The sequence below is a fragment of the Juglans microcarpa x Juglans regia genome, chromosome 7S (assembly GCF_004785595.1).
Source record: "Juglans microcarpa x Juglans regia isolate MS1-56 chromosome 7S, Jm3101_v1.0, whole genome shotgun sequence".
Classification (NCBI taxonomy): domain Eukaryota; kingdom Viridiplantae; phylum Streptophyta; class Magnoliopsida; order Fagales; family Juglandaceae; genus Juglans; species Juglans microcarpa x Juglans regia.
In genome coordinates, this window is record NC_054607.1 from 15,279,190 (window position 1) to 15,306,597 (window position 27,408).

Consider the following 27,408-nt stretch of genomic DNA (forward strand, 5'->3'; position numbering starts at 1 on the left):
TTCTTGTTGCTAATGAACATTTAGACACTCGATTGAGGGAGGGTATTTTTGGTGTTCTTTGTAAGCTTGATATGGAAAAGGCGTATGACCAAATAAATTGGGATTTCCTTTTCTAGATTAGACATTGTGTCTCTACCACTCGGTTTTCAGTGTTAGTTAATGGTAATCGATATGGTTTTTTCCGTAGTTCTCGTGGTTTGAGTTAGGGGAATCCGTTATCCCCTTTCCTCTTTGTTATTATCATGGAGGCATTGGGTTGTATGGTGGAGGCTACTTTTTTTTTTTTGGTGGGTGTTTGGGGGGGGGGGGGGGTTTCTCCGGTTTTTTGGTGGGAAACACTAATGATGGGACTACCACACTTTCTCACCTTTTTGTACATGACACTCTTATTTTTTGTGATGCGGATCGTGGGCAAATTCAAGCCTTAGAGCTGTGTTATTACATTTTGAAACTATTTCAGGCTTGAAGGTGAATTTGGGTAAGTTGGAGATGGTTTCGGTGGGGAAGGTGCGGAATATTAATTGTTTGGTGAGTTTTTTGGGCTGTAAAGTTGGTTCTTTACTAATGAAATATTTAGGCGTTCCGTTGGGGGCGTCTTTTAGGCTAAGGCTATTTGGGATGGGGTGGTTGAGAAGATTGAAAAAAGGTTGGCTGGTTGGATTGGGAGGTAGAATCACCTTAATTAATAGTACACTTTCCAATCTCCCAACCTAAATGATTTAGAAACCTTGTAGAAAACATTGTTAAAGTTCGCGCGAGGTTGGTTTTAAAATTCTCTCTCCGTACGAAGACTCGTGAGTGAATAGTGAGCTGAGAGAAACCCTAACCCACCTATCCCGCTGCCACCCCCCACCCACCATTGACCGGAGAGCAACACCACATTGCCATCACAGATGAGGCCGACGTCCCCGGCGTCCTCACTGGCAATTTGGCTCTTTCGCCTTTCTTCTTTGTCAGAGGTGTCAAATTGTCGCCGTGCACTTCGACACCACCACAAACCTGAACGATAGACCTAGGCGACTCAGTTGTGGGGCCTTCGATGTCGGTCCTTCTCCAACGATTGGGAGTTTTCTACTTTTCTGCTGTTTCGACGGACTCCGGCGACCCCGTTGTGGGCCTCCGACGTCGGTCATCCTCCGGCGACTCTGTTTTCTCCGTTAACTCAGGTTAGGGGCTTCTGCTCCTCTTTTGTGCGTTCTCAACAGAATGAAGGCATGCAGCTTGGGATGCCCTCGCAACTAAAGTCGTAGGTTTGATGTTAGTATGGGTTAGATGGTGTGCTTTTGGGTGGAATTGAAGGCTTTCGAGCTTTTGCCAGAAACACGGAGGTCTTCCTTAAAAATCGTGGAGAGTAGAAGGGTTTGGAGATTTGTAGTGATAGATTGTAGTGGTATAGAATGGCTGATGGCTACGGTGGAAGCAGTATTACAAGCAGGGAGAACTTTGGATTTCACAAAACACTTGCGCGAAGGAATGGTAGGTTTCACAAAACACTTGCGCGAAGGATTTCACAAAACACTTTCATGGCTCAATGACTCCAACAAGCATGGTAGGTTTCTAACAGTCACCGAATATGGTGGAGGAGGTCAGCGGAGTGTTGTAGTCCTTCCCAAAGGGTATGAAGGTCTGGGTTGGGAGAAATTTGCTGCGAAATTACGTAGAGCTGCGGATATGCTTTTTGCTGATGGGTCAAATCATAAAGACCTAAGTACATCCACGGTGGTGAGGTGATCATATGCGGAAGCTCTAAAGATCGGTCATGCTTCGGGGGTTCATAGTGAGGGGATTGATTATCAGAACCAGCTTGTCGCGATGCATAACTCCTTAAAGGAGATGGAAACCCAACTTGTCGAATTGAAGACAGTGATAGTTTTTTTGTCTACGAAAATAGACTTGCTTTTAGTTGGAGACAACAGGGTTGTAAGGTACAAGACTAAGATAGGCCTGAATCCTTTAAACTCAGATAAAGGAAAATGAAAAATCGGATTCGGCCCTGTTCTTATACCTAAATCCAAAAGAGTATGAAGGGTCAAAAGGAAGTCTGGGTTATTTGAACTGGGTTCTACGTCGGGTATCGGTGTAGAGACATCTGCAATGGAATGTCATTCGCCTCAAGTGACTTTTGTACTTGAAAGAAACTATGGCTCCCTCGTTGGAGTTGAAGGAAAATGATGTCTGACCATTGGTGAAGGGACCCGCTGAAGTTGCACATAAAGAAGGGACTTGATGTCATACCATTGGAGAGAACCAATGGAATTGCTGAGGAAGTATGGGATTTGAATATGGATTTGGCGTTGGTGCCTTGTGTAAAGGAATGCCTTGTGGATCCCCTGGTCTCTCTTCCTCCAATAGCGGATTGTATTCTGCCTAAAGTTAACAAGATTCAGCAGTTCGTGGAAATTTCACATGGAGGATGTGAAAACCAATTTAAAGAACTAATTACTGCGATCAAGGCAAGTCACGCTCTTGAAACAAAATCAAGTTTCAAGAAAAGCAGGGAGTTACAGCGTCTTTTTTCGGGAATCAACTACGACGCTAAGGGTGATAGCTTATCTAGAGGGAGGGCATTGTGAAGACAGGAAAACTAGGGGTTGGGGTGGGGTTTTTGGGTAGAGTTTTAGTCCTACGGGATGCAAGGGGTTGGGGTCGGGTTTGGTGTATTTTTTGTTGTTTTTCACGAGCTTTTTGGGTTTTTTTCACGAGTTTTTTGGGTTTTTAGGGGTTTTCTATTATGGGCAAGGTGTTCTCTTGTATACATTCAATGTACTTGGTTACTTCTTTAATATATATATAATATTTTTACTTATAAAAAAAAAAAAAAAAAAAATCTCCCAACCTACTTTGCCTGCAAGGGTGACAGATTGGATTGAGAAGTAATTTCATGCATTTTTGTGGCGTGGAATGGGAGAGGAAAATAAATTCCACCTTGTTAGTTGGAATAAAGTTTGTACTCCTATATCGTTTGGAGGTTTGGGGGTTCGTAACTTGAGAATTTTCAGTAAGCCTTTGTTGGGGAAATGGCTATGGAGATATCAATCGGAAGGGGCGTCACTGTGGGGGGAGATTATTGACCGGAAATATGGGAGTGATTGGGGGGGTTGGTGTTCTAAGGAGGTTAGGGGGGCTTATGGTGTGAGTCTTTGGAAGTTCATTAGGAAAGGGAGGGAGAGTTTTGCTAAACATGTCAGCTATGATGCTGGAGAGGGTTCTAGGATCCAATTTTGGTTTGATGTTTGGTGTGGTGATCGGGCCCTTAATAGGGTGTTCTCGGCTATTTTTCGTATGGTATATGATCGGCATGCATCTGTTTCTGATTTGTTAGTCCACTCGAAGGGATTCTTGCAGTGAGATATCTGTTTTACTAGAGCTGTACAGAATTAGGAACTTGATGATTTTTCAGATTTTTTCAGCTTTTTACATTCCCTGTGTGTTGTTGGAGGTAATGAGAGGGATAGAATGTTGTGGAAGCCTAAGGGAAGTAAAAAGTTTATGGTTTGGTCGTATTATAAGGTGTTGACTGTTACTTATAAAAAAAAATAAGGTGTTGACTGTTCAGCAAAGTCCTCCTTTTCCTTGGAAGCATATTTAGAGATCTCATATGCCTTCCAAAGTTGCTTTTTTTATCCGGACAGCATCGCTTGGAAACATTTTGACGATGGATAATTTGAGGAAGCGTGGCCTTATAGTTATGGAGTGGTTTTTCATGTGTAAGAAGCATGGAGAGTTTGTGGATCATTTACTTTTGTATTGTGAGGTGGCTAAGGCTTTGTGAGAAGGAGTTTTTAGTAGAATCGGGTTGGCTTGGGTGATGCCTTTAAGAATGGTGGATCTTCTTGCGTGTTGGAATGGGCTATATGGTTGTTCTCAAGTGGCTGGTTCTTTGTGTCTTATGTGGTGCATTTGGTGGGAAAGGAATGAGCGTGTTTCAATGATAAGGAATGCGCCTTGGAGGATATTCAGAATCTTTTTGTGTACTCTTTATTGCAATGATTTTCTGCTTCAGTGGTTAATGGAGCTTCAGCTCATGACTTTTTGTTGTTGCTTTCTACTTCGTAGAATGTAATTAGGTGTTTTCTTTTATATACGTCTTGTGCACATGGGCTTTGCCTATTTCATTCGATCTAATAAAATTGCCTTTTGTACTTGTAAAAAAAATACACAGCAGAATGTTAGTTTTTATCATAGAAGCACCAGATTGGGAGGTTGATGCCTTCAGTGAGCTCTTTATTTTCTCGGCCTTCAAGGAGCCAATTGGTATGGAAATAGTTTTGACGCAGACATTAATAGTTATCTTCTATTTATACCATTTTTTCCTGTTATCTCTAATGTCTTGAAGTCATATTCTATCCATCTAAATCCAATAAGATGAATAAAATCCTCCGACTGTGCCTAAGGGAATATTGGTTAAAATAGATATGTAATCCATGTACATTAAGTTTGTAAGCTATTTTTCAAGTGTGACCGCTATCTTTCTCCAGTGGTGAAAGGGTTATGATTTAAGAATATTGGGATAACCCTTATATAATTATGTATGCTTAAATCATAAATATTGAGATCAAACTAATAGTCAAGATGATTCATTGTAAGGGAAAACTTGAGAAGAGGAGTACTGGTTTGGGATGCTGGAGTGGAGTTCTGATCTGTGAAGTGAGGCTGAGAACCGATATTACCAGAATGAAGGATAAAACGGAGCATATGGATTAAGTGGTGCTGTGCATTTTGAAGGGGCAACGGTATTAAAAGAATGGAAGTGCAAAACAGTGCATGGAAGACTTAAGTGGAACGGTGTGTTTTGGAGATTAACAGAGGTATGAATGGAGAAAGGTTCAAGTGCTGCATTTTGTATCAAATGTTATATAACGATGGCGTTTTACTTTCTTAGTAGAGAACTTGTATAAAGGACTGTAAATTCGAGAGTAGTTTTTTTTTTTAAGACTTGTTAAGGATTGAATTTGGAGGTTAATGATTCCTAGAAAATCTCTTCCAAGAATAAAGAAGGTTTTCTTTTACTTGGTTTTGAGTCTTGCATTTTGAGTTTTGCATTCTTGATTATGTTCTGGTTGTGTTCTTGCTGGTGAGATTGAACGAAGACCACAAGAATAAATTTGATTCATGATATTCATGACCGAATTCACGTACATTGTTATGAACCCAACTAAGTTGGGCTGGGCTTGATGGGCTTCCAACCTAGTTGTGATCTTTTATTTTTAGTAAGTTGCTAAGTAGTTGTTTAGTGGCCCATGGCCTTAGTTGATGGTTGTCGTTTAGGGGCATTTTTCCCAGTATATGTAGGGGACGACAATCTGGTTGGGATTATTCTGGAAATTGCAAAGTGTTTATCTAGTTTTCTTTATTCAGTGTAAGGAGGTTGGTTCTCCCTTGAAGTAGAACCCTTATCAACACAATGGTGTGGCTCTGAGGATTTTTATCAAGCACCTGCTGTGCATCCATTTTCTTGTGGCTTCCAGCGTTTGTTTAATTTCTTCTTTACCATTTTACATCACAAACAGACTGTAGTACATTAACAGGGCAGGATCCTAACAAGCGGTATTAGCTAGCAGTCGATCCTCATGGACAGGGTAAGATTCAACGAAGAGCAAACAAAGTTGCTTGAAAAAATTTTGAATAAGTTGTTGGAGGTGAAAGAAATATTGAAAGGAATGCAAGTAAATTGTAAGAGAATGCAGCAAAGTTGTGTGGAGATAAAGCAGACTCTACGGGATTGGCAAGACGAAGAGGAGGAAGAAAATGGATCGAAAGATGAAGATGAACTCGTGGAGGAAGCCGTAGAAAAGGCACCGATGGCAACGGTGGAGGGGAATGTAATGCTGGCCACAGAAATTACCCTTAAAGAAATGCCTCTGCCATCTTCTCCTCAACCAATTTCGGGCCTATGCAAAACACTCAGATTCACATTGTTCCCTACACTTCCTCAAGTAACAAACACATAATCTCCAATCTCTTCGTTTCTTTTCCCAGGGCACAAACATATTCGATGAAGAAGATGACGAGAACATGGATTCCATCATGGCGATTTTCAAAAAGAAGATTTCTCTTGTACGAAGACAAACTGACTGTAGAAGGAGACAACCGGGCCATCAGAATCCCTCCTAAGCCTCCTCCTACCAAAAGGAATGTCACTCTTCGGCGCCAACAAGAATCGGTCACCGTGCAGATTTCCATGACAGCCCAAACCGAGAAGACCATTACTTTGGAGATTGAGCCTCCGCCACCTACCAAGGGTGGTGAATTTTATTTTTTATTTTTGCAGCAGTACACAGAGGAACAATTGATGGTCGAACCCCAACCTCGATTCCAGTGGAATTCTTTCAATTGGATCCCCAACCACAACTTATGGAGGTCAGTGTTAAGGTCTGAGGGGTGGAGTTCAAAGACGGATGAGGAAACTGTTGATGGCCAGGTGAAGTGTGAGAAGTGGATCTGAGATGATGAAAGTTCTGCTACGAAGGGGGGTTTGAAGTTTGAGGATGAGAGCAAGGAGGAGAAGCAGAAACAGGAAGAAGAAGAAGAAGGAGATGACGACGATGACCATGACCCTTCCAAATGACACTGTCTCCACCATCTTAAGGAGCAATGGGTTCCTTGGGGACAGGATTGTGAAGCTTCCTCAATGGCAAAAGCTTTGGCCGGACCTACAAACCCGTTCGACTAGAACGGTGTGCATATCGTGGTTGCCGGAGACAGAGGTACCAGGAAATCGAGCTTCATTGTGACGACCATGGCTGAGAAGTTTGCAGCAAATGTGCTACCAGTGTTGCCACTGACGGGACTTCCAAAGGATTTCTTTCCCGACCGTGTGCCCATTACAATCATCGACACTTCATCTCGTGAGGAGGATGACGGTAAAGTGGCCAAAGAATTAAAACGGGTTGATGCAGTTGTGTTTACTTATGCCTGTGATGAGCCTTCTACACTTGATTGATTGAGTACTTTCTGGCTTCCTAAGCTTCGTAAATTAGAGGTAAAAGTCCAAGTAATAGTGTTGGGTTGTAAGTTGGATTTGAGAGATGAGAACCAGCAGGTGAGCCTGGAGCTTAACAAAATTAAGATAAAACGTTTTGCCAATGGTGGATGGAGCGAGCAAGATGCTGCAATCTTGGTGCCAGGAGACGTTATCAGCATTAAACAGGGAGATATTATCGCTGCTGATGTTCGTCTTCTCGAAGAAGATCCACTTAAAATTGATGAATCTACTCTAACTAGAGAATCCGGTGTTGCCACATGTGAAGAGGGTGAAATAGAAGCAGTTGTGCTTGCCACAGGAGTCCACACCTCTTTCGGTAGAATTGCCCATTTGGTGGACACCACCCATCGAGTTGGGAACTTCCAGAAGACTATCTCTACAAGTGGTAATTTCGTTATTTGTTGGGCTGATATCCTGGAAAGTAGTAAGCAAATTACTACATTATGGAATTTTCTTATGGAAATGAGAGAGGCTCTTTGCTATGAGATTTATTTAAAAAATTCCTGGGTTGTTTTTAACGTCTGATGAATTGCATGAGAGAGTGTTAGACCCTAATAATATCATGTTTTCAATCTTAATTGTGGTGATAAAGGATGATGAGGATCTTTACAAGACGGTTTGTGTTGATACTGAAGCTGAAGCAAGCTGTGGATTAGAAATGGTTGGAACAATGGGTTTTACTCTATATATTTGCACACTGTCTGGGCAGGTTACACCTGAAAGTTTGGGTCCAGGAAAAATGGACCTTGGCCTTCGAGTTCATGAGGAACCTCATGCTGTTGTGGCCAAAATTCATCTTGAATGGGTGTTGATGGTTTGGGTGAGCGTCCTTTTTGATAGCTTGTTGTAACATACGGGTCTAAATTTAGGGTTTAAAATTAGTATTTTATTTATTCATTTATTGGTATTTTAATTTCTTTATATTTATTTATTTATTTTAGATTTTGTGATAACAGATAGATCGATTTAGTGATTCCTTTCCTTTTAAAACTTCGAATATTCTATCCACTTAGTCCCCGTGCTAGTTTCGGTTTCCAGAGTTTGAGCAACTCCAAGTCAAACTTTTCAAACTCTCTCAGAAACGATATCCACGTGAGAATAGGTTCCTAAAGTTTAGGCAATTTCAAATTTCAACCAATCTCTTCACGTTGCTTCCTCCCATCGCCTATAAAAGACTCTCAAGCCTCTGTGATTCACACAGTGATATATCAAGAGAAACAACATTCCCGCTTAAACCATACCTCTGCCCAACCATCGTCGACCAGCCCGGGACGTCGGAGCCCTACCCATGGCGCCAGAAAACGCCGGCCAACTCAACCCCGTTGAACACACCCCCTCAAGTAAGCCCCTGCCGCCGCACGCCACCTTCCTCCCTTTCGGTTGTTTGAGTTTCAAACCCATCTCTCTCTAAACTCTCACTATTTCTCTCTCTCTCCCTCTCTCGGTGTCGCACCACCATAGGGACCCCCCAATCACGTCGCCGGTCGCTTCTAGCCACCTAGAGCCGCCGACGCACTCTGCTCTCCCTCGGTGAGCATCGCACAGCTCTCTCTCCCGTAAGCCTTTGTTTTTACTTCTTCTTCTTTTATTTTATTTTCTTTTCTTTCTCGTTTCTTTTCTTTCTTCTTTCTTTTTTTCTTTCTTTCTTCTTTCTTTTTCTTTCTTTCTTCTTGTTTTATTCCATGTGCTTCAGTTCCCAAAAAGCCCCCCATTAATTCTGTAATTCCATGCATGCCCTTTTGACCCGTGAGGGTGTAATTCCCTGAGCCTCGACTTCTTGGGGCCTTAAGTCAGTCAGATAGTATTTTCTTTAAGTGGTTAATCTCTGGGTCGACAGAAACTGGTTTACAATTTTAAAGAAGGATAGTATATTTTCAGAAATACATTACCTTTACATGGGCTTTATCTAATTGAACAATTATCAGCATTTAGACAATTTTTATAAAAGATTTTTAAAGGATTTCAAAGCATTTGTTGGAGTCCATTAGTAGTTAAATTCCTTATACGTATTTAATTACGTAGAGTATTACGACACGTTTTGCTAGGAAGTTATTAACGTCTAGAATCTCGTTTAGGTAACGCGCTACAAGTTGGAAATCAGGAAGCAGCGCTAAGAGGTAAATAGTATGATCATATTAATAAATACGTATTGTGAATATTATTATTATGTATAAAAAATGTGATGTGCTTATGATTGTTAACTACGCTACACTAAGAGGCAAGTCAATGTTAGTTTACTTTTCGGTCTTGATGAAATATGAGATTATACTTGAGTGAATGAATTTATTGTTGATTGATTTAATGTTACTAAATTCACATGAAAGCCATGAAATGTTGAAGTAGTAGTTCAAAGTCAAGTATGCCATGTCATAGTCAGATTATGCAAGCCATGTCCATGAAATGCTTAGGTTATATATATGCCATGTTTGTGTAATACTTAAACCATGTATGCCATGTTCAAGTAGAACCTGGATCATGTATGCCTTGGAACGTCATAAAACATTCATAGCATGTTATGTAATATCACGTTATACTATGCCATGCTAAATCATACAAGAATATGCCATGCTAAATCATACAAGAATATGCCATGTACAAAGATATGCCATGCTAAATCATACAAGAATATGCCATGTACAAGAATATGCCATGCCATGTCATGTTACGCTATACCATGTACAAGATTATGCCATGTTAGAGATGTTCATGAAGCAAATCTCATGCATTAAGAAAGATAAGAAATGTAACGGTACCACAGACTCAAGAGGGGTTAACCACAAGTTTAGTGAAACACGGACTCAAGCGTGTTTCACTTCATGATATGCAAGTTTAGTGAAACACGGACTCAAGCGTGTTTCACTCCATGTTATGCAAGTTAAGTGAAACACGGACTCAAGCGTGTTTCACTCCATGTTATGCAAGTTAAGTGAAACACGGATTCAAGCGTGTTTCACTCCATGTTATACAAGTTAAGTGAAACACGGACTCAAGCGTGTTTCACTTCATGTTAATACAAGATAACTAGGACGTTATGCATTCACAATGACATGTTTTGATTATATATGCTTCCACTTATGTTAATAATGAAAATGTGTGCCATGTAAATCTGTGATGATATATGTATGTAAAGTCTTCCAGAAGATCATGTTACGTATTTGATTGAAATCCATGAAGTTGTATGTACGTTCTAAAGGGTATCCTAGAAATGAATTGTATGTTAGGCAAGGACTATATTTTACGATACGATGTACCACTTACTGAGTATTCAACTCATTATTTTTGTGTGTTTCTTGTTTCTTCCATGTATGATTCTCGCAGATGATGTCTATGATGATGAAGAGCTGGATGGCCAGGAGTAGATCTAGTACCAAGACTTAGGAATGAATAAGTGATTTTATCACCAGAATTAGATTTCTTTTATGTCATGCATAGGATTAGTTATGTTTCTTTATATTTCGTTCAGTTTCCAAAACAATCATGTTCAATTCAGTTTTAACGTTTTGATGAATTTCAATAAATGAGGTAATTCAGGATATGAATCTCTTTACCGGGCATTATGTTTTAAATATTGGTAATATCTCTATCCTACGGGAATGGGGTGTTACAAAGCATGCTTGGCCTTGTCTTTCATTAGGTTGAAAATGAAGTCACTGTGCTGGCAAGCTATATGATATTCCTTGGTAACTATTTGGTAGAGTTTTCATTTAAGGGTGGATTGGCTATAATTGAACTACAGCGAGCACTTGAGGAATATGTGTCTATGTTAATTGATGTGGTTGCAAGCCTACAAGGGAGGATGTCAAAAGATGCTTTATGTTGGAATTTCACAGATCTGAATAGCAACAGAGGCGGGAATGTTAAACTGGAACCAATACCATAGAGTTGCTTCAATATTTGAACCTTGAGAACAAGGTTCTTTAAAAGGAGGGAATTTGTTATGAACCCAACTAAGTTGGGCCTCCAACCTAGTTGTGATATTTTATTTTTAGTAAGTTGCTAAGTTGTCGTTTAGTGGCCCATGGCCTTAGTTGATGGTTGTCGTTTAGGGGCATTTTTTCCAGAATATGTAGGGACGGCAGTCTGGTTGGGATTATTCTGGAAATTGCAAAGTGTTTATCTAGTTTTCTTTATTCAGTGTAAGGAGGTTGGTTCTCCCTCGAAGTAGAACCCTTATCAATACAATGGTGTGGCTCTGAGGATTTTTATCAAACACCTGCTGTGCATCCATTTTCTTGTGGCTTCCAGCATTTGTTTAATTTCTTCTTTACCATTTTACATCACAAACAGACTATAGTACATTAACAGGGTAGGATCCTAACATACATCCACCAAGTTCCAGCATGCAGCATAATTGAGATTCCGAAGAATAAAACTTGTTAAAGCATAAATATTGAGATCAAACCAATTATTCAAAATGTTTCAGCTTAGCATAGAGTTTAGGGATTTTGCCACAACTATAAACTGAAAACCCCACTAAATGCATAATCATAATAACAATAATAAATAATAATAATAATAATAATAATTTCGCAAAAGCCAAATCCAAGAGTTGAATTGAAATACAAGAAAAAAAAACTAACAGACAAAATTATAATTTTCATATAAATATAGCAAATTGTAGAGGGAGAGAGAGAGAGAGAGAGAGAGAGAGAGAGAGAGAGAACCTGAGGACTTCGTTGTCCCTCTCGACTTCGCTGACTTCGGCGTAGAAGTTCTTGAGAAGCAAATCTTCATCGATGCTTGCATCTCCCATCCTTGTCCGTTAAATTTACGCTTTGCACTCTCTACGTTCCCTCTTTCTCTCTCTCTCTCTCTCTGTGTAAGAATTAACAAACGCAGGCAAATGGCAAATCTGTTTGCTTTCGAGTCCTTTTCAGGTTTGCGACCATGGCACCTGAATGGATTGGGCTTCGGCCCAATGATTTCTCTCAAAAGCTTTTATCAGACGACTCAGACCAAACCACGAATTTGCGAAACGGCTTTCAAGTCCAAAACCGGTTTTCCCAAACCGGTTCTGAAACCGGTCTCATGATTTATTTAATAGGACAATTTAACTTATTAAAATAGATCATTTATATTCAATGAAAAATATATAGAATTTAATCAAAACATTTAAAATAAATTATGAATTCAAATAGCTTTGATAAGAATGCAATTCATGAATAGGACTTCAAATATCCTCCTTTTTTCCCTCATATATCTTTATTTATGAAAAAAAAAACTGATTTTTAATTTACAAAATCAAGGCAATGGTGATTGAATTATACTTATGAGCGGTGCTACTCGGGTGGCCGAGTAGCGCCGCTCGGTGTTATCGCTAGTTGTAAAACTAGGTTTTTTTTTTTCTATTCACATTTTTTTAATGTATTTAAATATTTTTTTAAAAAAAAAATACATCAATACATTTAAAATCACTTTCTTCATCATTTGGTAAAAAAAAAAAAAAAAAACCGAGCGGTATGGTTTGGGCGGCATAGTAGAGTTTTCCTATACTTATTTCTCCCATGATTGATTTAATAGGAAAATTTAACTTATTAAAATAGATAATTTATTTTCAATGAAAAATATATAAAATTTAATCAATAAATAAAGTATAAATTCAAATAGGTTTGATAAGAATGCAATTCAGGAATTTGACTTCAAATATCGTCCTTTTTCTTCCTCAAATATCTTTATTTACGATGAAAATAACTGAGTTTTAAATTGCGAAGCAAGGCAATGGTGCTTGCATTATACTTATTTCTCTCATGATTTTTCTCTAAATTAAATAATTTTATATTTTATCCATTAGGGTTTTTACCATTATTATTAAAATAAGAATGGAGATATGACAAATTTTAAGATAAAAAATAATAATACTTGAGTAATGCTAAATACAGTCATAGGTTATGCAAGCGTCACGTACTTTTTTTGAAAAAGAGTAGAGTCTACTATTAGAAAATTAATTTTTTATGTAAGTCTCATATTTACTCATTTTTTTTCAAAATGAGTGTGCAACGCTTGTGCACTCTATAATTACAAATATTATTTTTAAAAAATAAATACAATTTTGATTCTACAAGAGTTGGTTGAAATCATATTGGAGTGTACGAAAATGGAGGTTAAAAGCGAGGTTGAGCTTTGGAACCCTTTGGGTTTTTTGTTAATATGTTAACGTCATATTTCGTACGCCTTTGGGTCAGGTTCAAGCAACTCGGATCTTTACAGTTGGGCCTGCGAAAACGAAGAAAAAAGAAGTTAGGAGAGGGCGGTCTTGGGGTTGGGAGTTTCTGATGCTAAAGTCAATAGAATATTTTGGAAATTTGTAAATAATGAGAAATTCTAGAGAGCTTTTCCGAACCTAGAAATTTCTATTTATACTGGGAGTCTAGGGATAGATCGTGCCTGCCCCCTGTGGAGCCCATATCCATTAATATGGCGTATTACTCGGGTAGTGGTGTCATTAATGAGGCGTGGTTCCCCGATTTACCTTACTTTGCTGGTGTCTTCAGTGGTCCATCGATGTCACCTCGTCAGAAGATCAAAGGTTCTCTGTCTTTCTCGTTCTACCTTGTACAAATTCTCATGAGCAGGATGCGGCCAAGCGGCGTCCAGCCTGTCTGTCCCATCATCCATCATTGCTTAATTTCCCTTGCAAACGAGTTGCTTCATGGGCAAGTTTGGGCCCTGAGGCCAGGTATCGGAGCGACAAAGCCCATTACTCTCGGTCAAGTGCTTAGTGGGCTTATGAGTGAGGGGAAAATGACCTTACAAGTGGCATCGATCATATCTATGTAGAAAGAGAGAGATCGAACAGTCGCACTAGAATATTCTCCCAAGTTGTAGTGAAGAAAGTCTTCAAGGATGTTCTTGGGCAAATATCTTGGTATGTTGAAAGATTGGGTGCTTGGATCATATCTGAACCATTCATGTACTCTCTCTATGTGCTCTCCCTTAGTCCTATTTGGATAGTGAAAGTGTTTTATCTCATCTTATTATTACAACTTTTTCAAATTTTCATACAAAATATAATAAACAATTCAACTTTTTCAAATCTCAAAACAATAATAATATTACGTATGACGTATGGCGTAAGATTTAAATTTTAAAATTTATTTTTCAAACCAAATTTTGTCGCATATATAATGTATGGTGTAAAAGCCTTCAAATATAATTATTCTTTCACATTAGCACGCAACTACCCTTAAATGTAGAGATCTCACATTGTTTGAAAATGAGAAATTCTTACTTATTATAAAATTCTAATGGGGCTCCAATTGTATCATTGGCTAGTCATTTTGGAGTATAAGACACGCGGTTTGAGCGTTCTATTTGGGCATTACAAATAGTAACAAAACATATCCCAACAAAAAATGTGGCACTTGAGCCGTGCCACTAATGATGGACGAGCCCAACATGGACATCGGGAATTTAAAGGAGTGAGATTGTGATACCCAAGATTGTGATACCCCATATGATGAGTAAGGGTAGGTGGTATATGGGAGATCCCACATTGCTTAGAAATGAGAAGTTTTTGCTCTTTATAAGATTTCAATGGGACTCCAATTATATTATCCACTAGTTCTTTTGGACTTTCCATTTGAGCGTTATGACTAGTTGCATATTATTATTTGTGTGCTCTTTAAGTGCAATAATGCCCATATTGTATTGTGATGAAAAAAACAACATGTATGGAATGATTTTATTCCTTCAAAATGAGTTGCTAAAATATTGCACTATGTTAATGCGTAAAAGCGCTCAACATAGGCCGGAATGAAAGAAATAATCATTTCATCCCATTGAGGTGATTCGGGCCATGTCGGTGCTGTCGAGAAGTCCACGATAGCGATTTGGGCATCGATACATTGTTTTTACGTATATCCATGAGAATAAGCAATAAATGAATAATAAAACATAAATAAAGGGTGATACACGGATTTATGAGGTTTGACATAAAAGCCTACATACAAGGGGTATTTAGAGGACAAATCTACTATAATGGGTGATTTATATAGTTTCTCATGATCTCTTGTATTTCATAGTACAATGGAGGTCGATGACCCATTTGTTTAGAGAAACTTATTGCTCTGAAGACTCCTTGGTTGAGGATGAAGAAGCCTCAAAAAGTCACCTAGTCTCTCTCAGATCAGACCCTAAATCTTTTCTCTTGGGTTGAAAAGCCCCCTTGTTGAGGCCTTTGGAGTGGTTGGTGAGGAGGAATGTCAACTTTATGTCACCTCTTCATTTCTTTTTGCATGTCTAACTTCACTTCCTCTGTCAGCTCTTGCCTTATCTTGTCCTCCCTTTCTTTTCCCTCTTCAAATTGCTGATGGTTGTAGCGGGTGAACTGGACATGGCATATTTACCCCTAACACAATATTTGCAAGAATTGTATTATCTTCTACATTTGCAACTAAATGCATATCATTGGTAATGACCGTCCTATATATACTAGTCTTTTTTACCAACGATATGTCCCCTGCCCTCCATATGCAAAGTGGATTGGTACCAATGGTTTTACCCCTTGCAAGAACCCCAAACATTGGTACCTGAATACCCTAAGCAAAAAAGTTTATCCCAGGAGGCAAAGGGAGCTGCACTAAAACACACAACAAATTTGAGTTTTCTGTAAATGATTTTAGTTATAACTTCTTCAACAAAAAATGAATTGACTTGGCAAATGAGGTTTTGTTAATTAATTAATTTTTTTTTTCAGAAATAATGAAAAACTTTCACATTCTAGTATATCTCTAAGTACTAGAGTTTTGCATAATATATACTTAATTATTTTACAATTATTTTATAACAAACCTATATATATTTCTGAAAGTTAATTGTCACCTCATAAAAAGAAGTGTTACAGGCACAAAAAGATTACATAAAAGTAAATTCACAAATTGACGTGATTTCAAGTAATATGTTATATCTATTTTACAATAATCTAACATAACATACCATATTAAGTAACACCAATAAAACATTTATCTTATTTTAAAAGAGTTGGTCGAGATATTTAATTCCCATACGTATATCTAGAAGAAACCATCCTCGTTTGGCAAAAGCTTGGACATTTTTTTTTTTTTGAATAGAATCTATGTATCTAATTGATGAATCAAGTAATACAATCTGAATTGTAATCTCTATTTAGACATCTCACTATACAATCTGGGATAGCCTCTAACAAACTTTTTTTCCTTCCATAAACAAAGATTTTTTTGCTATAGTATGAGCAACCATGTTTTTCCCTCTATGAGCAAACTGAATTGACTAGTTTGAACTATTTTTGAAGTAAAACCTAACATCTTCTACTAAGGAACCATAACAAGTAAGCATCTCTTCTTCACTGCACACTGCCATGATTATCAGCTTTGCATCCCCTTAAAAGTTTACTTTCTGGATATTAAGAATACTTCATAATTCTACTGCTAACCTCAGTGCATTACATTATGCAACAGTTGCCTCTTTAACATTTTCTTTCTGATCACATACAGCTGCTAAAGCCTTCCCTTCCTCATCTCTAACAATGATGCCAATACCCATTCTCCTCCTTTTCTGATCCAAAGAAGCATCCCAATTTACTTTAACATATCATCTTTCTGGTTTTTCCCACCTCTAGTTATTTTCAACTATATTCTACACTTGTCTATCTGATTTTCCAGGATTCATCACTGCTTGGTAGTATCTTATAGTAGCCTTAGCAGATAAAATTAAACTTATAGGACATTCCATTCTATTTTTAAACACAACTCCATTTCTACGCAGCCAAACCTTCCTAAGAGTTACTACCAATTCCTCCAGTTGACTCTTGTTAAGCGTAGTCATACATTTCTCTCACAACAACAAGAAATCAACTTCATATCTGCCCCATTTTTGAACACAGCTTTTCTCACTTCTCCAAATATCATTTGCTGAATGACACTCCCATAAAACATGCATAAGAGTTTCATCTTCAATTTCACACATAGGACATTTTTTATCCTTCACCACTCTCCTTTTAAACAAGTTCACTTTGGTGGGCAATAAATCATTCCCAATTTTCCATAAAAACATTTTTGTTACAACAGGAACTTCTAAATCTCATATAATTCTCCACCTTTCATCTCCTTTAGCTTCTCTTGAACACTCATATTTATTCTCCCTTTTTCCCATAAGCACAAAGTATGCACTTCTCACTGAGAAAATACCCTTTTTTGATGGCCCCCAAAACAACTTATATTTTGCTTTGCCTCTACTCAAAGGAATGGTAAGTATTTTCTCAACCTCTTCAATTTTGAAATGGATCTAATCACATCTTCCTTCCATTCTTCCTTCTATTGGTCAATTAGAGCTTCAACTTTTGAATCTTCCTGCAACATAGAAACTGGTGATTGCAACATAAAAGAAGAAGGGTTAGGAAGCCACTTGTGCCCCCATATTTTAATGTCTCTCCTATCCCCTACACTCCATCTAATCCGTTCTTTTAACAAATCCCTAGCTGAACAAATGCTTCTTCATATAAGAGATGGTTGTGAACCCAATTTAACTTCCAAAAAGCTGGATTTTCTATAATACTTTTCCTTGAAAATAGTTGCTGCCAAGGAATTAGGAAACTTAAGAAGCCTTCACCCTTGTTTTGCAAGAAGGGCTGTATTGAAACTCTCCAAATCCCTAAATCCCATACCACCCCTACCTTTCTGCATTCCCATCTTTTTCCATTTTCTCCACACAATCCCCTTACCACCCTACTGTCTTCCCCACCAGAACTTTGCAAATAATCCGTTGATCTCATTACACAGTCTCTTAGGTAGCTTGAAAACACACATTGTGTATGTAGGAATGGCCTGTAGAATTGCCCTGATTAGTATCTCTTTATTAGCTTGTGAAATAAAATTGTTCTCCCAACTATTCATTTTCTGCCATATTCTTTCTTTGAGGTTCCTAAAGGTATTAAACTTTGATCTTCCTACCATAGTAGGAAGACCAAGGTACTTCTCATAGGTTCCACAAACAAAATAATTCCCAGCTTCCATAATGACCTTCTTGTCTGCTGTTTTGGTATTACTGCTGAAGAACAAACAGTTTTGCCTTTGTTGAGGAATTGGCCTGAGGTCTTTTCATATAATTTCAGCACCTCATGTAACCTTCTCCACTCCTCTATCCTTGCTTTACCAAATAAAATGCAATCATCTGTAAAAAAGTAAATGATTGATATTAATACCTCCTTGAGCTACTTACACCCCTCTAGTGATGTGCATTTTCTTATAATGATTTAGAAGAGAGCTTAAGCCTTCAACATATATTAGGAAAATGTAGGGTGACAAGGGATCACCTTGTCTCAACCCTCTTGAGGGCTTAAACTTATACCCAGGAGAACTATTTATTAAAACTAAAAATGTAACAGATTTAACACATTTCATAACAAAGCTCACCCACTTCTCATAGAAACCCTGCCTTGACATAACAACCTCAAAAAATTCTCACTCTACACGATCATAGGCTTTAGACATATCTAACTTTATGGTTATACTCCCCCACTTTACCTTTCTTCCTAGTTTTCAAGGAATGCAATAACTCATAAGCCACCATTGTATTATCATTTATCAATCTACCAAGGAGAAAGACACTTTGGTTTGGGGATATGATTTTAGTTAAGACCATTTTGAACTTGTTTGTGATAGCTTTGGAGACTATTGTATACATGACATTACACAAACTTGTAAGTCTATATTCACTCACTTTTTTTGGGTTTTTTTGACTTAGGAATCAAAGCTATATGTGTAATTAAGAGAAGGGTCTAGAGGGTTACCATTAAGAATATCTACTACTGCTTTACACACCTCACTAGAGACTATGCTCCAATGACTTTGGTAGAAACATGGCCCAAATCCATCTGGATCAGGGGCTTTTAGTGGGGCCATCTACTTCACAGCCTCTTCCACCTCGATTTCAGAAAAGTTTCTGGATAACCTTTCATTCATTGCATCTGAGACCCTTGAATTTAAACCCATGAGACAGCTCTCAATCACTTCTCTACCTGGCCTTGTAGTTTGAAACAGTTTACCAAAGTACTTTCTGAAAATTTCTTCATTCTTCTTAAAACCAACAACCATTCTATTGTCCCCATCCTCTACTTCTTTAATGAAATTTCTTTTCCTTCTTTTATTGGCACAAGCATGGAAATAATTAGTATTCCTATCTCCATGCTTGTACCAATTATTTTTTGCCCTTTGTTTTCTACCATAGATCTTCATTTTCTAATAACAGGTTCAGTTCAGCATTTATCCTTTTAATCTCCTCTACATTACTGTGACATTCCTCAGCTTGCAAACTTTTTAACAACTTAGTTTTCTCTTCTATTTCCTTCATTCTCCCCTTCTTCCTCACTGTCCACCTTTGAAAAGCTGCTCTACTTCTCTACAATAAACCACTCACACCCTTATAAGCTGTGGACCTTCAGCTTTCCCTTTCTTGCACACATCTTTTACAACCCCTTCACAATCCTCTTCTAGAGCCCAAATAGCCTCATACCTGAATGGCTTTTGCTTCCACCTACACCTTTCATCTGTACCTTCTCTTCTTGTAACTAAGTGGACTACTAAGAGTTTATGATCTGATGTTCTAGCCACCATTACTTCAACCCATGCTTCCTTGTAAATTTCCAACCACTTAGGATTAGCAACTGCCCTGTCCAACCTTTCCTCAGTAAAGCTTTCATCATTGTGAGCATTACTCCACGTATACTTATCCCCCTTCCAGCCTAGATCATACAAGTTCCCCTCACTCAATACTTCCCTAAACAACTCCATTTGACCCTCTGGTCTTGTCTTACCTCCTCACTTCTCATCATTTATAAGAATTTCACTAAAGTCCCGTACTATGCATCATCCTTCTCCATCTGTTGGCTTCATTGATTTTAGCATCAACCATGTTTCCTTTCTCTTTATTGTCTCTAGATGTTCATAGAAACAAGTAAGCAACCATCTACTTTCACTCTCATCTTCTATCCATGCATTTACATGTCTTTTAGAAAAGTTAAAAATTTCCACATTCACCCTTTGGTCCCATAACAACATCAATCCACCCCTTTTTCCTACTCCCTCCACCTCAAAACACCCCTTACAAGCCAACTTTTTTTTTTTTTTTTTAATATTCCAACATTTTTTTTTAATCTTAGTTTCCATAAGAAAAACTAGGTTGGGTTTATTCTTCTTTGCCATAGAGCAAAGATCTTGAACTGTCCGAGGATTCCCCAATCCTCGACAGTTCCAACTTAGTATTTTCATAATATTTGGCGGAGCTGACTTCTAGCCACCACCAACAAACTAGACTTTTCATCTGTATTGCCTCCACCTTCAACCTTTCCTCTCTCACTCAACTTCGTAGGACCTCTAACTTCCACCTCTGTCTTGCCTCTTTTTTTTTTTTTGTCCTTTGTCGATGGCCCATTCTTTTCTGGATTTTGCTCCAGCCTTCCTCCTTTAAACCCTCTTTTTAACAAGCTTCTCCACCTCCACCATACTCCCCTCCTAAAAAATAACTGCAACCTCCTACAATCCTCCCTCTCCCCTACTGGACAAATCGTCTTCTTGTTGCTATAATGGAGAATAAGTTCTCTCCCCCACCCCTTCTACCAAACCCCACTCACCATCACTCCTCCTTTCTTCACCTAGCCCTTCACTGTTTTTGCTCCCTTCTAGTTCTTCCCCATTGTTATGCATTTCCTCAGTATAGTCTTTTTCACTATTATTCATACTCCCACTTTTTTCAGCCTCACTCACTCCCTTTCCCTTACTTTCCTCATTCTCTTTTTCATCTCCATTTTCTCCATTATGATATAGGTTTTCCCCTTCCTTCCTCCACCAACTACCCATATAAGACATGCCCCTCCCATTGTAGAATGGTTTGTTTCTGTGAAAATGCTTAAACCTCTCAACCATAACCCATATTCCTGATCTTTCCCTTTGATACTTTCCCCTCCACTACTACATCCATCAGTCCCATGCATAATACACCCACATGAAAAGCATATTTTTGGCATTTTTCCATAACTAAAGGGAATCCATAAACTATTTCCTTTTACTTTCAGCATTCTCCCTCTAGCCAACGGCTGAGTCATATCCACCATGATCTGAACTCGTAGAAAATTTTCCCACCCACTTCCATCATCCCTTACATCCACCTCCTCCACTTTACCCATTATACCCCCTATTTGTTCTCTTCTCTCTTTTGTCATACATGATAATGGTAACTTATGAAATCTTGTCCAAAAGACTTCTGAGACAAATCTAATGTTTTGTAACGGAATATACCCATCAAACTCCTTCATAACCAGCAACTAGTTATGAAACATCCAAGGTCTACCTGACCACACTTTCTGTTTGTCTGCCAGATTTTGAAATACAATGACATAAATATTTGAACTCACCTCAATAAATTGAGCAGCTTTGCTTATCCTCTAAATCTTTGTCATCGTTGTATCCACCACTTCTCCACTTATCAACCTTGTAGAGCAAATTTTTCTCATTAAAGACCTCTGTTCCTTCAAACCCAGTTCACTCAACACTTCATCCTTTATCTTTATCACAGCTTGCTCCTCGTCCCACAATCGAAAACCCTTCCATTTTTCTCTAAATTCTCCATCATACGGAGTCAGATTCTCTCCTCTGTCAACAAGTTTCCACCAATACCACCGTAAGCTTCCATATCCTGTTGCCAATCAACGGTAGTAACCACTCGAATCTTTCCCGTGTACAGTAGGGACCACCTTCTTTCATTTCCTTTTCTATTATAACCACCTCACACACTCACTCACATGCCTCTGGCACTAACTCTCGCTCCACCTCTTTTCCTGAGATAAAAGAGAGGAGAATTTTCTTGGCCCATATTTGAGAGAAAAAGAGAGTTAGGGCAAAAGTTTGGACATAAGTTGACAGCCTAACATCTTTAATTTGTTCTGTTTTGCTTTTCTTTATTGTAGGTAACGATGCAGGCTAGGCTACGACTCCCAATTACTAGAAATCAGTAATTGTAAACTCAATTTGATGCCAGATTGCAAATATTTTCAGGTACACATTGGTTTGGTTGGAACATATATATAAAGAAAGAAGCAGAACCTAATTCATTCCACTAAGCACTCCAAGTCTTATATGTGGTAGTTCCAACCATGTGTAAGGACATATATATGTGGTACATTAAATATTAAGGAAACTTCACGATGAAGAAAACGCCAAGCGATCTGATCTGTTAAAGGGAAGATCGATCAAAGATGTCATTTGAGACCAGAGATCTTATTTATTTTTTATTTTTGAAGAAAGAGCAGAGATCTATAAGCATGTGGAAAAGGTTAAAGTTTAAACTGTTGGAAACATATAAGATGTTGCTAATTATCGTTTGTGTCATGCATTCACGTTGATTATTTTATGTATTTGCATGATCTCAACGTCAGCAGAAAAAATTATACATGGAACCTCTAGTTGAATCTTTTCATTGCAAGAGTACTTTTCTTCCTACTTCTGGCTGCATGCATGCATGTGATATCTATTTTGTTTATGCACCGCATGAAGAAGTGGCTTTTAGGAGTTGAAAGCTGCTCGTTTCTTTCCTAAAAGGTTTTGGCCCGTTATTTTCCTTGAAGAAAGCAGTACGTTAAAAAAGTCCTAATAATTTTGGTCATTTGGACTTGATTTTTTTAACTTACTTAGCAATCTAGAAATTGTTCAAATAATCTAAAATATACATGGAAACTGCTTATAATAATATCATGTGGAGAGTTAAAATTTTCTTCTAAATAAATAAAAAAAAAAGACGTAGAACAACTCAATGATGCTTGTAGCTAGGGTGAACGGTCGAACTATGGTGCGTGCATGCCGTCATGCACTTCATTTGCTTTTGGGAGCCTGCATGCATTCCCTGGCATAATTGATTGTGTTGATCCTGTTGTTGCTGCTATTATCGCACTTCGTATTTGCCAAGCTATCATATATTGATTAAAAAGTCATTTGCTTTTGGCAAAAGAATACTGCACTAACAACTTTGATTTCTCAGCGGTTATGAAGAAATCTCAAAAGTTGAGAAATCCTTAAAAAAAAAAAAAAAAAAAAAAAAAAAAAAAGGCTCTTGGCACTTACAAAATAACAACCAATTCAAAAATCAAGGTATCGTAAATTAAAGACCTAATTCCTATGGGCACATGCTTGGCTGATATAATATTCATTCATCAAATCCAAAAACCAAGGCACCCTAAAAACTTTATTCAGCTAAAACATAAACAAACATGCAACTCTAACTAACTCTAGGAGCAGGCACTACTGCTTTGGTCCATGTTTATCAAGCCTCTTGATTCCTAATAGTCTACTTATGATTTATAGATCAATTGATCCCTTGTTGTACCTCTAGCTCCATTTTCGCCAACCAATCAACAACTTGGTTTGTCCCTGTATATAACATTAGAACATTCAATCTCTAGAGAATTAGGCTTCGTTTGGATCATCAATTTATCTCAACTTATCATTACAACTTTTTCAAATTCTAATACAAAATATAATAAACAATTCAACTTTTTCAAATCTCAAAATAATAATAATATTAAAAAATAATATTCTAAGAATATTTTATCATCTCAACTCAACTCACTTCAACATCCAAACACAACCTTAATCTTCAGATCAGTTATTATATCTCGGGGTTCCCTCAGTCCAAGGAATCTCCCTTCACGTTTTCGGTCAATTGATAAGCAGTTGAGAATCTGTTTCCAACTCCACCTAGCTAATTAGCTACAATCTCGTGCAAAAGTTTAGGCCTTCAGGCAACATGCATGCAAAGCACTAACCTCTACAAACATATATATTAGTCCCCTCTGCTCCTCGTCGTACTTTGAGAAAGTAACAATTTATGAAATTATAATTTGTCCCAAAAGTTTAAGTTGACAAGAATTAGAAGTGGATTTTATTATTTAATTTATATCTTAACACAATTAAAGCACATTGATAAGTACTACGAAGGCTGCTTCCATCATTGTCTTGACATATCGGATCTCATATTTCTTAGTGTGCCACAAGGACTTCCATCCCGATTGCAAGCATCGATCAGTGATTGGATGAGAAGTTAACAAATGAGGATACATACTCGATCCCATAATTGTCATCACACCATGCATTTGGCGAGATACAATGAGCATTTATTGGACAAATGATTCATTTAATGGGGTAGGTTCATTTAATTGAAGGACCTACTCGTTGTTTAGAATGTTAAAACCTTATTGTGTCATATAAAATGTCATATAAAATGACTCAAGATCACAACATTAGATTGATTTTCACATGGAGTTATCATAGTTCTATAACCGAATAGCTTGTGTCAAGTCCATGTCGTTGCTCCTTAGATAGATAGCTTTGCTTGCATGAGGTGCGCTAATATAAGGTGCTGTGTAGCACACCAACATGATAGTAGGCCTTGTTAAATATTTTAACATGAACATTAATAATTGGATATTTGATTTTCTATGATCCACAATAATAAATCAATGATAATTAAATACGTATCTTTCTCCATATGTTTGATGAAGAAATTAATCTGACTATGTGAGAAGGATCACCCTAGCAGCTCAGCCTCCTAAGTGTCTCCCGATGGCTAGAGGTACTCTGATGTTGTAGGTGAGAATCTTTTAACCCCTCAGTGCTATTTTTAGATTTCTGGCCATCATGAAATCTAAGTCATTGAGTTTGACTATAATTAGAGATCAAGAGTCAATCTTATCTCTTAAGAGTTTTTATCCCATTATAACTCTTTGAACTATTCAAAACTCTATTATGATATGGGTGAGTGGGACATAGAGTTCAAATAGAATTCTTACATTCTCCCACTTAGCCCATACGTCCATAAATGATATTTTCCGTTCATGAGTTTATTATAGGAAATTAACCATACTGCGCAAATTCATTTCCTGAAACTTTTCATAGATCAAAATACATTTCATGAGTTCCGTAATATCAATGTTAAACTAGCTACTAATGCGAGTCATGGCGGTCCTCTGTTATATAATCAACAAATTTCCTTCCATATACCACAACACCAGTAACTTAATTTAACATGATCTTTGATTGGGATAATTAAGGCTAATACTATAATGCCTTGGGTTCTAATTCATGTCTATTGTAGACATTATCTTGTCGTCATTCATCCACACTGTTCTATGTACATATAAAGTAGAAGACAAGAAAACATAAACAACCATAATAGATATCTTTCAATTTCCAATAACAAAAGACTTAGCATATCAATGATCTTTTTAACATGTTCACATCATAGGTATAAGCATATGATCTATCTTTTCAGCATGTCCCTTAAGTATAATCATTAACACATAATTGTTATAGACATATTTGTTTCTGTATTTTCTCCTTAACACTTATGTATTTAAATTTTCATTAAATACTTATCATTCGGATAAAAATATTCTGAGGAATTTTTACAATACTTTCTTAGCGGCTTGGCTATAAGTCGACAATTCCAAGTCCTAAGATAAATTTCCTCAGTCAGATACCATACATTGTGGCCTCAAAGCATACCACAAACTCAGTCCCTATTGCACATGAAGCAGTAAGAGATTTGCCTCATACTTTTCCATAAAATAACTCTACTAGATAGTAAAATACATAACTATAATTGAATTTTTCATCATTAGAGTAATCTCACAAAATAGGGTCTGAATATCCAGTTATCTTAAGAGTATCAGTTCTTCTTAAAGCAACAATATAGTCTTTAATTTCTTGCAAATAACATTGCACTTTTTTCACAGCTTTTGGGTGAAACATCCTTGGGTTACTTTGGCAACAACCAAGAATGTCAACTGAAAAACTGATATTCATCCTTATATAGATTTGTGTAATAATCAGATTTATTATAACAATCATATACAAAGTTTTCTTAACAACCTAATCAATTTGAGAACAATGTAAAATACTAAGCATGTCACATTTTATTTTTAAAGCATCTATTGAACAACAACTCTTCATGTAAAATCTTCTAAAACTCTATGCAACTATACTGAGACATCTTAACACTCATTGTTTTGGTATTAAAATTCAATCCCAATTACAAAAGATGTCTAATTCATAATTTCATTTTTAAAGTTCCTTAGAGACATAACTTTAATACCATACTACAAACCATAATTCACACTTGTTAAAAGTCATATACATGCATGACTATAAATACAAATATACTCCCACTGACTTACGGGTATATACATTAACAATATTTTTCTTAATTCCAAAACAATATTGGTATTATCAAATTTCAGATACCAATTTTTCAGAAAATCTGTTACCTCTTTTAACTAATCTTTTTATTCGTTTATTGTAGACTTCACACTTTCATTCTACAATTATTTTCACATCTCTTTGATGTAATTCTAGACCATAATGAGTTACTCATGCCATAGTGATTCTTAATGAGTTCTTTCAAGTTTATTAGAAATCTCTTTCTAATTAATGCTCATTTCTGAGTGAAATCCTTGATTATAAGTCTGACTTTATATCATTCAACGTTATCTTTTAAAGTCAGGGTTTTGTCTCCAACACCCATTTACATTCGACTTTTATACATTTCAGACAATTTAGACAAAATTACAGACTTTACATTGATTCATGAATTTCAATCACTCTTTTATGCATCGGACTTTTATAAAATCACTTATTTCTATGACTTGTGAAAACATATACGAACCTTCATTTATTTCTATGTCAAATTCAAATTTTGAAAATACACCATGCAGCCTAACCAAAAATCAAATCAAAAAGATCATATGAGGTTACTTGTTCTGATGTCTCCATGGCCAATTCTTCAGTGGTGTTTCTCTGATGAGGTAAATGGTCATTTGCTTGTTGTTCTATGTTATTATTAAGATAATTATAAAATGAATTATAAGCATTTTCGAAGTACAAGAATGCACTTCACAATAATCACATTTCTAGTTTCTATACTTCCACTGATTTTGCCAACCATAAGGAATCTAACATTTCAATTCCCTCAAAATTCAAATTATGAATAGAGACAATACAACCTAAATCATTTGGATCTCCATGAATAATCAATAATGTACCCATTAACTATTATACGATCCAACTTTCTTTCATTTGGATTGTAAAGCCTTACTTTAAATTGACTATTCATACATGTATAAGCCTTAAATCAAGTTCCACAACTCAAAAGTCTTTGAGACTACTCACTGAGAACACAATCTAAGATATATACCATTATTTTTAATAGTTTTACTACACATCTTTTCAAGAAGTTAACAAAATAGGTCAGGGTTATAACCTGACTCATAATATTTTTCATCGCATTCACTACTTCAATCCAATTCGATGATTTTCACCTTTCTACCTAGTTGCATTTCCTCCCCATGAGAAGTGCCTCAAGAATTACTAATGGCTTGAGACTTCTAATGTAGCAATAGATATATT

The 27,408-nt window shown here is 37.1% G+C and overlaps 1 protein-coding gene and 1 long non-coding RNA gene across 2 annotated transcripts in view; one reads left to right on the forward strand and one right to left on the reverse strand.

Moving 5' to 3' along the window:
- Positions 1 to 11,835, reverse strand: part of LOC121241145 (dnaJ homolog subfamily C member 8) — a 32,108-nt gene extending 20,273 nt beyond the window's left edge. Inside the window, exon 1 of the mRNA XM_041138788.1 lies at positions 11,650 to 11,835. Within this exon, the coding sequence (XP_040994722.1) occupies positions 11,650 to 11,738 (89 nt within the window). The 5' untranslated portion in view covers positions 11,739 to 11,835. The remainder of the gene's footprint in view (positions 1 to 11,649) is intronic.
- On the forward strand, positions 8,293 to 24,720 carry LOC121241146. The gene is made up of 3 exons (XR_005935667.1): positions 8,293 to 8,551; positions 15,587 to 15,592; positions 24,708 to 24,720. It is a non-coding gene; the product is annotated as an uncharacterized LOC121241146 (long non-coding RNA).
- The last annotated feature ends 2,688 nt before the right edge of the window (positions 24,721 to 27,408 follow it).